General features: G+C 39.9%; 2 protein-coding genes across 2 annotated transcripts in view; both read left to right on the forward strand.

Annotated features, from left to right (window-relative positions):
• The window catches only part of cdan1 (codanin 1), a 91,467-nt gene extending 80,416 nt beyond the window's left edge, over positions 1-11,051 (forward strand). The window contains exons 25-27 of the mRNA XM_061969194.1: positions 2,048-2,280; positions 10,412-10,507; positions 10,583-11,051. Coding sequence (XP_061825178.1) covers positions 2,048-2,280; positions 10,412-10,507; positions 10,583-10,690 — 437 coding nt within the window. The 3' untranslated portion in view covers positions 10,691-11,051. The remainder of the gene's footprint in view (positions 1-2,047; positions 2,281-10,411; positions 10,508-10,582) is intronic.
• ttbk2a (tau tubulin kinase 2a) overlaps positions 1-12,303 on the forward strand; it is a 331,495-nt gene that overhangs the window by 224,293 nt on the left and 94,899 nt on the right. The gene's annotated exons all lie outside the window — the stretch shown is intronic.

Here is a 12,303-nt window from a genome sequence, read left to right on the forward strand (position 1 = left end):
AGTGTTTTATGCCACTTCAAGTAAACTTATCATAAAGTTACCATATCATTTTTGCAGTATGATCAATCTGATAGAATACATTTGGATTTTAGCCACAAAAAGGTAATGACACCAATGTTATCTATTGGAATTGTTTAGTACTGTTATACTGTTAAAAGTGTTTATACTATTTATGCTTTCAAGTCCAAGTTGAAGAAATCTTGTTAAATGTTGACAGCATAACTACCAAAATACAGAAGTATGACCTTAATATTTTTGCAGTGCTATTTCTGTTGAAAAGTTCAAATGATTACATTAGAGATGTGATGTGCCACTTTTCAAGTGTCTGATGGCTTCAATTAATTTTCATTCATTTTGAATTCTTTTGAAAGGCTTACAAAAAAAACTACATTTGAATTGTAATTCCATGCTATTGACAGGACTATTAATTTGAATGAAGTTAGCTTACCATGTTTACAGTATGATAATTGTGATAGAAATGTGAATTTTAGGCACAGAATATGTTTTACAATTGAACAAGGCAGTAGATTATACAAGCTTGGACAGAAAGTTAATAATGACACCAATTTTTTTTTTTTTAATGGAATTGTTTAGTACTGTTTTACCATTTGTTTACTGTAAAAAGTGTTTATACTTTCAATGAACAAATTGAAGTCTTGTGAAAGGTTGACAGGATAACTGGCATTAACTGTCAAAATAATTTCAAACTATTGAAGTTAGTTTACAGAATAAACATGTCAATCAACCCATATGAGGAGCAAATTTCGGACCCAGGTTGGGAACCATAGCAGGCCGGCCTTCTTAAAGGGACAGGCACCTAGACACTTAGTCAAATTTGCTCCTTGGGGAGGAGATCTTGCCCCAAGTGGAGGAGTTCAAGTACCTTGGAGTCTTGTTCACGAGTAATAATAATAATAATAATAACTGGGATTTATATAGCGCTTTTCTAAGTACCCAAAGTCGCTTTACATGTAGAACCCATCAATCATTCACACCTGGTGGTGGTAAGCTACTTTCATAGCCACAGCTGCCCTGGGGTAGACTGACGGGTGGGGGAAGAGTGGATGGTGAGATGGACAGGCGGATCGGTGCGGCGTCTTCAGTAATGCGGACGCTGTATCGATCCGTTGTGGTGAAGAAGGAGCTGAGCCGGAAGGCAAAGCTCTCGATTTACCGGTCCATCTACGTTCCCATCCTCACCTATGGTCATGAGCTTTGGGTCATGACCGAAAGGACAAGATCACGGGTACAAGCGGCCGAAATGAGTTTCCTCCGCCGGGTGGCGGGGCTCTCCCTTAGAGATAGGGTGAGAAGCTCTGTCATCCGGGGGGAGCTCAAAGTAAAGCCGCTGCTCCTCCACATGGAGAGGGGCCAGATGAGGTGGTTTGGGCATCAGGTCAGGATGCCACCCGAACGCCTCCTTAGGAAGGTGTTTCGGGCACGTCCGACCGGTAGGAGGCCACGGGGAAGACCCAGGACACGTTGGGAAGACTATCTCTCCCGGCTGGCCTGGGAACGCCTCGGGATCCCCCGGGAGGAGCTGGACGAAGTGGCTGGGGAGAGGGAAGTCTGGGCTTCCCTGCTTAGGCTGCTGCCCCCGCGACCCGACCTCGGATAAGCGGAAGAAGATGGATGGATGGATGGATGGATGGAATCAACCCATATGATTTTTGCTGTAATATTTTAGTTTTGAAAAGTCACTGTGACTGATAGAAAAGTGATGGTTTTAGCAACATTTTAACCTGTCTGAATGCAATCAATCATTTTTCTGATTTCAAAAGTTGGCAGGTATGCATCCCACAGGTGAACAGGCTAATTGGGAACAGGTGGGTGCCATGATTGGGTATAAAAGCAGCTTCCATGAAATGCTCAGTCATTCACAAACAAGGTCAACTGTCAGTTTAGGCTGCTCGCCGGCTCCTCATCACCACTTCAAGATGGCGGCCCAATTTCCCGCGTCACAGCAGCCAATGCCGCGTCTACTTATAAGACGTCTATGGTTCTGTCGCCCAGCCCTCGTTCATGTGTTGACCCCATGTGTGCTCAGTGTCTGCCGAGCTGCCCCTGCTGGCGCCTCCATGCAGCCACAGCCAGGGAGACCAGGGGGACTTCAGCGGGCGTCCTGGTTCTGGTTCTGGTTCTGGGTCCGAGCCTTCCGTCAGAGCCCTGCTGGAGCAGCTCAGCCGAATGTGGGAGGAAAACTGCTGTGACCGCGCTCCCGTCCACCTGCTCTTCTCCCCACTGGTCGTCACCGCCGTGCTGACGGCCGGTGACACCCAGGTAATTAATTAATATTCATATTGAAAATGTTAAAAAGGAACTGCACTTTTTTTTGGAGTTTTTGGGATTTTTCCTCATCATTATGAGAGACAAGAAGGCAAAATGTTGTTCTTCTTTTGCATTCCAACGTGTGAAAATCGGCTCGTTCTAGCTGCAATTTTTACCTCTAAATCACTTGCATTCAAAAAAGGTCAACAATACTTCATTTACTTGCCATAACCTGTATAATAACTGTAGTAACATTGTTATTGGAGATAAATAAACATTCACTTCAGGGGGGGGCGTGAGAGGCAATAGCGTATGTCTTTACATGTACAGATTGATAAATAAACATTCACTTCAGGGGGGGCCGTGAGAGGCAATAGCGTATGTCTTTACATGTACAGATTGATAAATAAACATTCACTTTGGGGGGGGGCGTGAGAGGTAATAGCGTATGTCTTTACATGTACAGATTGATAAATAAACATTCACTTCAGGGTGGGGCGTGAGAGGCAATAGCGTATGTCTTTACATGTACAGATTGATAAATAAACATTCACTTCAGGGGGGGGCGTGAGAGGTAATAGCGTATGTCTTTACATGTACAGATTGATAAATAAACATTCACTTCAGGGGGGCGTGAGAGGCAATAGCGTATATGTTGACACTTACAGATAGATAAACATTGACTTCAGGGAGGGGGGCGTGAGAGGCAGTAGCGTATATGTTGACACTTACAGATAGGTAAACATTGACTTCAGGGAGGGGGGCGTGAGAGGCAGTAGCATATATCTTGACACATACGGATGTATAAACAAATAAAAATTAACTTAAGGGGGCATGAAAGGCAATAGCGTATATCTTGGCACGTACAGATTGATGAATAAACATTCACTTCAGGGGGGGCGTGAGAGGCAATAGCGTATGTCTTTACATGTACAGATTGATAAATAAACATTCACTTCAGGGGGGGCGTGAGAGGCAATAGCGTATATGTTGACACTTACAGATAGGTAAACATTGACTTCAGGGAGGGGGGCGTGAGAGGCAGTAGCATATATCTTGACACATACGGATGTATAAACAAATAAAAATTAACTTAAGGGGGCATGAAAGGCAATAGCGTATATCTCGGCACGTACAGATTGATGAATAAACATTCACTTCAGGGGGGGCCGTGAGAGGCAATAGCGTATGTCTTTACATGTACAGATTGATAAATAAACATTCACTTCGGGGGGGGGCGTGAGAGGTAATAGCGTATGTCTTTACATGTACAGATTGATAAATAAACATTCACTTCAGGGGGGGCCGTGAGAGGCAATAGCGTATGTCTTTACATGTACAGATTGATAAATAAACATTCACTTCAGGGGGGGCCGTGAGAGGCAATAGCGTTTGTCTTTACATGTACAGATTGATAAATAAACATTCACTTCAGGGTGGGGCGTGAGAGGCAATAGCGTATATGTTGACACTTACAGATAGATAAACATTAAGTTCAGGGAGGGGGGCATGAGAGGCAGTAGCATATATCTTGACACATACGGATGTATAAACAAATAAAAATTAACTTAAGGGGGCATGAAAGGCAATAGCGTATGTCTTTACATGTACAGATTGATAAATAAACATTCACTTCAGGGGGGGCGTGAGAGGCAATAGCGTATGTCTTTACATGTACAGATTGATAAATAAACATTCACTTCAGGGGGGGGCGTGAGAGGCAATAGCGTATATGTTGACACTTACAGATAGGTAAACATTGACTTCAGGGAGGGGGGCGTGAGAGGCAGTAGCATATATCTTGACACATACGGATGTATAAACAAATAAAAATTAACTTAAGGGGGCATGAAAGGCAATAGCGTATATCTTGGCACGTACAGATTGATAAATAAACATTCACTTCAGGGGGGGGCGTGAGAGGCAATAGCGTATGTCTTTACATGTACAGATTGATAAATAAACATTCACTTCAGGGTGGGGCGTGAGAGGCAATAGCGTATGTCTTTACATGTACAGATTGATAAATAAACATTCACTTCAGGGTGGGGCGTGAGAGGCAATAGCGTATGTCTTTACATGTACAGATTGATAAATAAACATTCACTTCAGGGGGGGCGTGAGAGGCAATAGCGTATATGTTGACACTTACAGATAGGTAAACATTGACTTCAGGGAGGGGGGCGTGAGAGGCAGTAGCATATATCTTGACACATATGGATGTATAAACAAATAAAAATTAACTTAAGGGGGCATGAAAGGCAATAGCGTATATCTTGGCACGTACAGATTGATGAATAAACATTCACTTCAGGGGGGGCCGTGAGAGGCAATAGCGTATGTCTTTACATGTACAGATTGATAAATAAACATTCACTTCAGGGGGGTGTGAGAGGCAATAGCGTATGTCTTTACATGTACAGATTGATAAATAAACATTCACTTCAGGGGGGCGTGAGAGGCAATAGCGTATGTCTTTACATGTACAGATTGATAAATAAACATTCACTTCAGGGGGGCGTGAGAGGCAATAGCGTATGTCTTTACATGTACAGATTGATAAATAAACATTCACTTCAGGGGGGGACGTGAGAGGCAATAGCGTATGTCTTTACATGTACAGATTGATAAATAAACATTCACTTCAGGGGGGGCGTGAGAGGCAATAGCATATGTCTTTACATGTACAGATTGATAAATAAACATTCACTTCAGGGGGGGCCGTGACAGGCAATAGCGTATGTCTTTACATGTACAGATTGATAAATAAACATTCACTTCAGGGGGGGCGTGAGAGGTAATAGCGTATGTCTTTACATGTACAGATTGATAAATAAACATTCACTTCAGGGGGGGGCGTGAGAGGCAATAGCATATGTCTTTACATGTACAGATTGATAAATAAACATTCACTTCAGGGGGGGCGTGAGAGGCAATAGCGTATGTCTTTACATGTACAGATTGATAAATAAACATTCACTTCAGGGGGGGCCGTGACAGGCAATAGCGTATGTCTTTACATGTACAGATTGATAAATAAACATTCACTTCAGGGGGGGGCGGGAGAGGTAATAGCGTATGTCTTTACATGTACAGATTGATAAATAAACATTCACTTTGGGGGGGCGTGAGAGGCAATAGCGTATGTCTTTACATGTACAGATTGATAAATAAACATTCACTTCAGGGTGGGGGCGTGAGAGGCAATAGCGTATGTCTTTACATGTACAGATTGATAAATAAACATTCACTTCAGGGTGGGTCGTGAGAGGCAATAGCGTATATGTTGACACTTACAGATAGATAAACATTGACTTCAGGGAGGGAGGGCGTGAGAGGCAGTAGCATATATCTTGACACATACGGATGTATAAACAAATAAAAATTAACTTAAGGGGGCATGAAAGGCAATAGCGTATATCTTGGCACGTACAGATTGATGAATAAACATTCACTTCGGGGGGGCCGTGAGAGGCAATAGCGTATGTCTTTACATGTACAGATTGATAAATAAACATTCACTTCAGGGTGGGGCCTGAGAGGCAATAGCGTATGTCTTTACATGTACAGATTGATAAATAAACATTCACTTCAGGGTGGGGCGTGAGAGGCAATAGCGTATGTCTTTACATGTACAGATTGATAAATAAACATTCACTTCAGGGTGGGGCGTGAGAGGCAATAGCGTATGTCTTTACATGTACAGATTGCTAAATAAACATTCACTTTAGGGTGGGGCGTGAGAGGCAATAGCGTATGTCTTTACATGTACAGATTGAAAAATAAACATTCACTTCAGGGGGGGGCGTGAGAGGCAATAGCGTATGTCTTTACATGTACAGATTGATAAATAAACATTCACTTCAGGGGGGGCCGTGAGAGGCAATATCGTATGTCTTTACATGTACAGATTGATAAATAAACATTCACTTCAGGGTGGGGCGTGAGAGGCAATAGCGTATGTGTTTACATGTACAGATTGATAAATAAACATTCACTTCAGGGTGGGTCGTGAGAGGCAATAGCGTATGTCTTTACATGTACAGATTGATAAATAAACATTCACTTCAGGGGGGGCGTGAGAGGCAATAGCGTATATGTTGACACTTACAGATAGGTAAACATTGACTTCAGGGAGGGGGGCGTGAGAGGCAGTAGCATATATCTTGACACATATGGATGTATAAACAAATAAAAATTAACTTAAGGGGGCATGAAAGGCAATAGCGTATATCTTGGCACGTACAGATTGATGAATAAACATTCACTTCAGGGGGGGCCGTGAGAGGCAATAGCGTATGTCTTTACATGTACAGATTGATAAATAAACATTCACTTCAGGGGGGTGTGAGAGGCAATAGCGTATGTCTTTACATGTACAGATTGATAAATAAACATTCACTTCAGGGGGGCGTGAGAGGCAATAGCGTATGTCTTTACATGTACAGATTGATAAATAAACATTCACTTCAGGGGGGCGTGAGAGGCAATAGCGTATGTCTTTACATGTACAGATTGATAAATAAACATTCACTTCAGGGGGGGACGTGAGAGGCAATAGCGTATGTCTTTACATGTACAGATTGATAAATAAACATTCACTTCAGGGGGGGCGTGAGAGGCAATAGCATATGTCTTTACATGTACAGATTGATAAATAAACATTCACTTCAGGGGGGGCGTGAGAGGCAATAGCGTATGTCTTTACATGTACAGATTGATAAATAAACATTCACTTCAGGGGGGGCCGTGACAGGCAATAGCGTATGTCTTTACATGTACAGATTGATAAATAAACATTCACTTCAGGGGGGGGCGTGAGAGGTAATAGCGTATGTCTTTACATGTACAGATTGATAAATAAACATTCACTTTGGGGGGGCGTGAGAGGCAATAGCGTATGTCTTTACATGTACAGATTGATAAATAAACATTCACTTCAGGGTGGGGGCGTGAGAGGCAATAGCGTATGTCTTTACATGTACAGATTGATAAATAAACATTCACTTCAGGGTGGGTCGTGAGAGGCAATAGCGTATATGTTGACACTTACAGATAGATAAACATTGACTTCAGGGAGGGAGGGCGTGAGAGGCAGTAGCATATATCTTGACACATACGGATGTATAAACAAATAAAAATTAACTTAAGGGGGCATGAAAGGCAATAGCGTATATCTTGGCACATACTGATTGATGAATAAACATTCACTTCAGGGGGGGGCGTGAGAGGCAATAGCGTATGTCTTTACATGTACAGATTGATAAATAAACATTCACTTCAGGGTGGGGCGTGAGAGGCAATAGCGTATATGTTGACACTTACAGATAGATAAACATTGACTTCAGGGAGGGGGCGTGAGAGGCAGTAGCGTATATCTTGACACATACGGATGTATAAACAAATAAAAATTAACTTAAGAGGGCATGAAAGGCAATAGCGTATATCTTGACACATACAGATAGATGAATAAACATTCACTTCAGGGTGGGGCGTGAGAGGCAATAGCGTATGTCTTTACATGTACAGATTGATAAATAAACATTCACTTCGGGGGCGGGGGGTGAGAGGCAATAGCTTATATCTTGACACTTACAGATAGATAAATAAACATTCACTTCAGAGGGGCGTGAGAGGCAATAGCGTATGTCTTGACACGTACAGATAGATAAACATTCACTTCAGAGGGGCGTGAGAGGCAATAGCGTATGTCTTGACACGTACAGATAGATGAATAAACATTTACTTTCAATGTAGGGCATGAGAGGCAATACCGTATGTCTTGACATGTACAGATAGATAAATAAACATGTACTTTGGGGGGCGTGAGAGGCAATAGTGTGTATCTTGACACGTACAGATACATAAATAAACATTCACTTGGGGGTGGGGGAGGTGAGAGGCAATAGCTTATATCTTGACACTTACAGATAGATAAATAAACATTCACTTCAGAGGGGCGTGAGAGGCAATAGCGTATGTCTTGACACGTACAGATAGATGAATAAACATTCACTTTCAAGGGGGGGCGTGAGAGGCAATAGCCTATGTCTTGACACGTACGGATAGATAAATAAACATTTACTTTGGGGGGGGGCGTGAGAGGCAATAGTGTGTATCTTGACACGTACAGATACATAAATAAACATTCACTTCGGGGGGGGGGGTGAGAGGCAATAGCTTATATCTTGACACTTACAGATAGATAAATAAACATTCACTTCAGAGGGAAGTGAGAGGCAATAGCGTATGTCTTGACACGTACAGATAGATGAATAAACATTTACTTTCAAGGGGGGCGTGAGAGGCAATACCGTATGTCTTGACATGTACAGATAGATAAATAAACATTTATTTTGGGGGGGCGTGAGAGGCAATAGCGTATGTCTTGACACGTACAGATACATAAATAAACATTCACTTCGGGGGGGATGAAAGGCAATAGCGTATACTTTGGCACGTACAAATTGATAAATAAAAATTCACTTCGGGGGGGGGGGTGAGAAGCAATAGCTTATATCTTGACACTTACAGATAGATAAATAAACATTCACTTCAGAGGGAATAGCGTATGTCTTGAAACGTACAGATAGATGAATAAACATTCACTTCAGAGGGGCGTGAGAGGCAATAGCGTATGTCTTGACACGTACAGATAGATGATTAAACATTCACTTTCAAGGGGGGGTGTGAGAGGCAATAGCCTATGTCTTGACACGTACGGACAGATAAATAAACATTTACTTTGGGGGGGGGCGTGAGAGGCAATAGTGTGTATCTTGACACGTACAGATACATAAATAAACATTCACTTCGGGGGGGGGGTGAGAGGCAATAGCTTATATCTTGACACTTACAGATAGATAAATAAACATTCACTTCAGAGGGAAGTGAGAGGCAATAGCGTATGTCTTGACACGTACAGATAGATGAATAAACATTTACTTTCAAGGGGGGCGTGAGAGGCAATACGGTATGTCTTGACATGTACAGATAGATAAATAAACATTTATTTTGGGGGGGCGTGAGAGGCAATAGCGTATGTCTTGACACGTACAGATACATAAATAAACATTCACTTCGGGGGGGATGAAAGGCAATAGCGTATACTTTGGCACGTACAAATTGATAAATAAAAATTCACTTCGGGGGGGGGGGTGAGAAGCAATAGCTTATATCTTGACACTTACAGATAGATAAATAAACATTCACTTCAGAGGGAATAGCGTATGTCTTGAAACGTACAGATAGATGAATAAACATTCACTTCAGAGGGGCGTGAGAGGCAATAGCGTATGTCTTGACACGTACAGATAGATGATTAAACATTCACTTTCAAGGGGGGGTGTGAGAGGCAATAGCCTATGTCTTGACACGTACGGACAGATAAATAAACATTTACTTTGGGGGGGGGGCGTGAGAGGCAATAGTGTGTATCTTGACACGTACAGATACATAAATAAACATTCACTTCGGGGGGGGGGTGAGAGGCAATAGCTTATATCTTGACACTTACAGATAGATAAATAAACATTCACTTCAGAGGGAAGTGAGAGGCAATAGCGTATGTCTTGACACGTACAGATAGATGAATAAACATTCACTCTCAAGGGGGGGCGTGAGAGGCAATAGCCTATGTCTTGACACGTACAGATAGATAAATAAACATTTACTTTGGGGGGGGCGTGAGAGGCAATAGGGTGTATCTTAACACGTACAGATACATAAATAAACATTCACTTCGGGGGGGCGTGAAAAATTACAGATAGATGATTAAACATTCACTTTCAAGGGGGGGCGTGAGAGGCAATAGCCTATGTCTTGACACGTACAGATTGATAAATAAACATGTACTTTGGGGGGCGTGAGAGGCAATAGTGTGTATCTTAACACGTACAGATACATAAATAAACATTCACTTCGGGGGGGCGTGAAAAATTATGTTACCTAGAAAAATGTAAACGTGCAAAATTTGTGTGTGTGTGGGGGGGGTGTGTGAGGTGTACGGGGAAAGGGTATGTCAGAGGAAATGGCGTAATAGCATTTCTAGAACTATCTTGACACATTCAGATGAAAAAATCAACACAAACCTTCGGGGGGGCGTGACAGCAGATAATTGAGAACTACTAACTTGTCTCTTTAGTGGAACAACTTCCTGTTTTTGGTGCGGAGGCTCGTTGCTGGCGGACTCTTATCCGAGGAGGACGTCCTCGCCCACTGGGCCAAACTCACCCAGCAGGTGAGAGTCAGCAGCCCAGGTGTCTTCATCATTGACCCCGCCCACTTTTTTCTTTTCCTTGCTCCCTTTTCTCAGGAGCTGATGCAGAAGTTCCATCTTCAGCCTCAGATGGACACGCCTCTGCTGCAGAGTCCGAGAGACGTGCTGCAGCTCTCCAAGCAGACAGTAGAGGGCGCCACATGACAAGCACGTATTGAAGCTTTAGAGAGTTAGTTCACTTTCACGCAGTTTGCATGAATGCAACAAAGCATTTGTGATCGTCTTTGTTCACGTTGAACAAGCATTGTGCTCATTTTGCTTCCCCCCCCCCCCAAAAAATAATGTTTTAATTTTGTCACACATGTATGTGATGAAAATAAAAAATAAAGAGAAACTACATCATATTAAATCATTGACTTTTTTTTATTTTATTTATCATCGCCATAACCTTGAAAAAAAACTTTCCCCTATATGACTTTTTTAAGATCATAGCAAATATAAGGCTGTAGATATCCACAATGTATCCTACGGAGCCCCTAAAGGGACATGGGGGAATTTTTTTTTTTTATAATTTTTTTATTTTTATTTATTTTTTTTTTTTAAGACATGTATCTCATGCGCAAGAAACTTTTTATAAAGTTATAAAAAAAATGTTTTATAATTTAAAAAAAACAAAATTTTTTTAGACATGTATCTTGTGCGCACAAGATAAATGTCTAAAAAAAAATATATATATATATGTATATATATATATATATATATAAAAATATATATATATATATATATATATATATAAAATTTAAAAAAAAAATTGTAGACATGTATCTTGTGCGCACAAGATAAATGTCAAAAAAAAAAATATATATATATATATATATAAAATTAAAAAATTTTTTTTTTATAACTTTATAAAAAGTTTCTCGTGCTAAAAAAAAAAGAGATTTAAAATTGTTTTCTTCCCCCATGTCCCTTTACAATGTATCCTACGGAGCCCCTAAAGGGACATGGGGGAATATTTTTTTTTAATAATTTTTATTTTTTTTTATTTTTTTATTTTTTAAGACATGTATCTCGTGCGCAAGAAACTTTTTATAAAGTTATAAAAAAAAAAAAAAAAGTTTTATAATTTAAAAAAAAAAATTTTTTTTAGACATGTATCTTGTGCGTACAAGATAAATGTCTAAAAAAAAAATATATATATATATATATAAAATTTAAAAAAATTTTTTTAGACATGTATCTTGTACGCACAAGATAAATGTCTAAAATATATATATATATATATATATATATATATATATATATAAAATTAAAACAATTTTTTTTTATAACTTTATAAAAAGTTTCTCGTGCTAAAAAAAAAAAAAAAGATTTAAAATTTTTTTCTTCCCCCATTTCCCTTTAGATATCCACAATGTATCCTACGGAGCCCCTAAAGGGACATGGGGGAATATTTTTTTTAAATAATTTTTTTATTTTTATTTATTTTTATTTTTTAAGACATGTATCTCGTGCGCAAGAAACTTTTTATAAAGTTATAAAAAAAAAAAAAAAAAGTTTTATAATTTAAAAAAAATAAAAATTTTTAGACATGTATCTTGTGCGCACAAGATAAATGTCTAAAAATATATATATATATATATATATATATATAAAATTAAAACAATTTTTTTTTATAACTTTATAAAAAGTTTCTTGTGCTAAAAAAAAAAAAAAAGATTTAAAATTGTTTTCTTCCCCCATTTCCCTTTAGATATCCACAATGTATCCTACGGAGCCCCTAAAGGGACATGGGGGAATATTTTTTTTAAATAATT

Source organism: Nerophis lumbriciformis, linkage group LG08 (assembly GCF_033978685.3).
Source record: "Nerophis lumbriciformis linkage group LG08, RoL_Nlum_v2.1, whole genome shotgun sequence".
Classification (NCBI taxonomy): Eukaryota; Metazoa; Chordata; class Actinopteri; order Syngnathiformes; family Syngnathidae; genus Nerophis; species Nerophis lumbriciformis.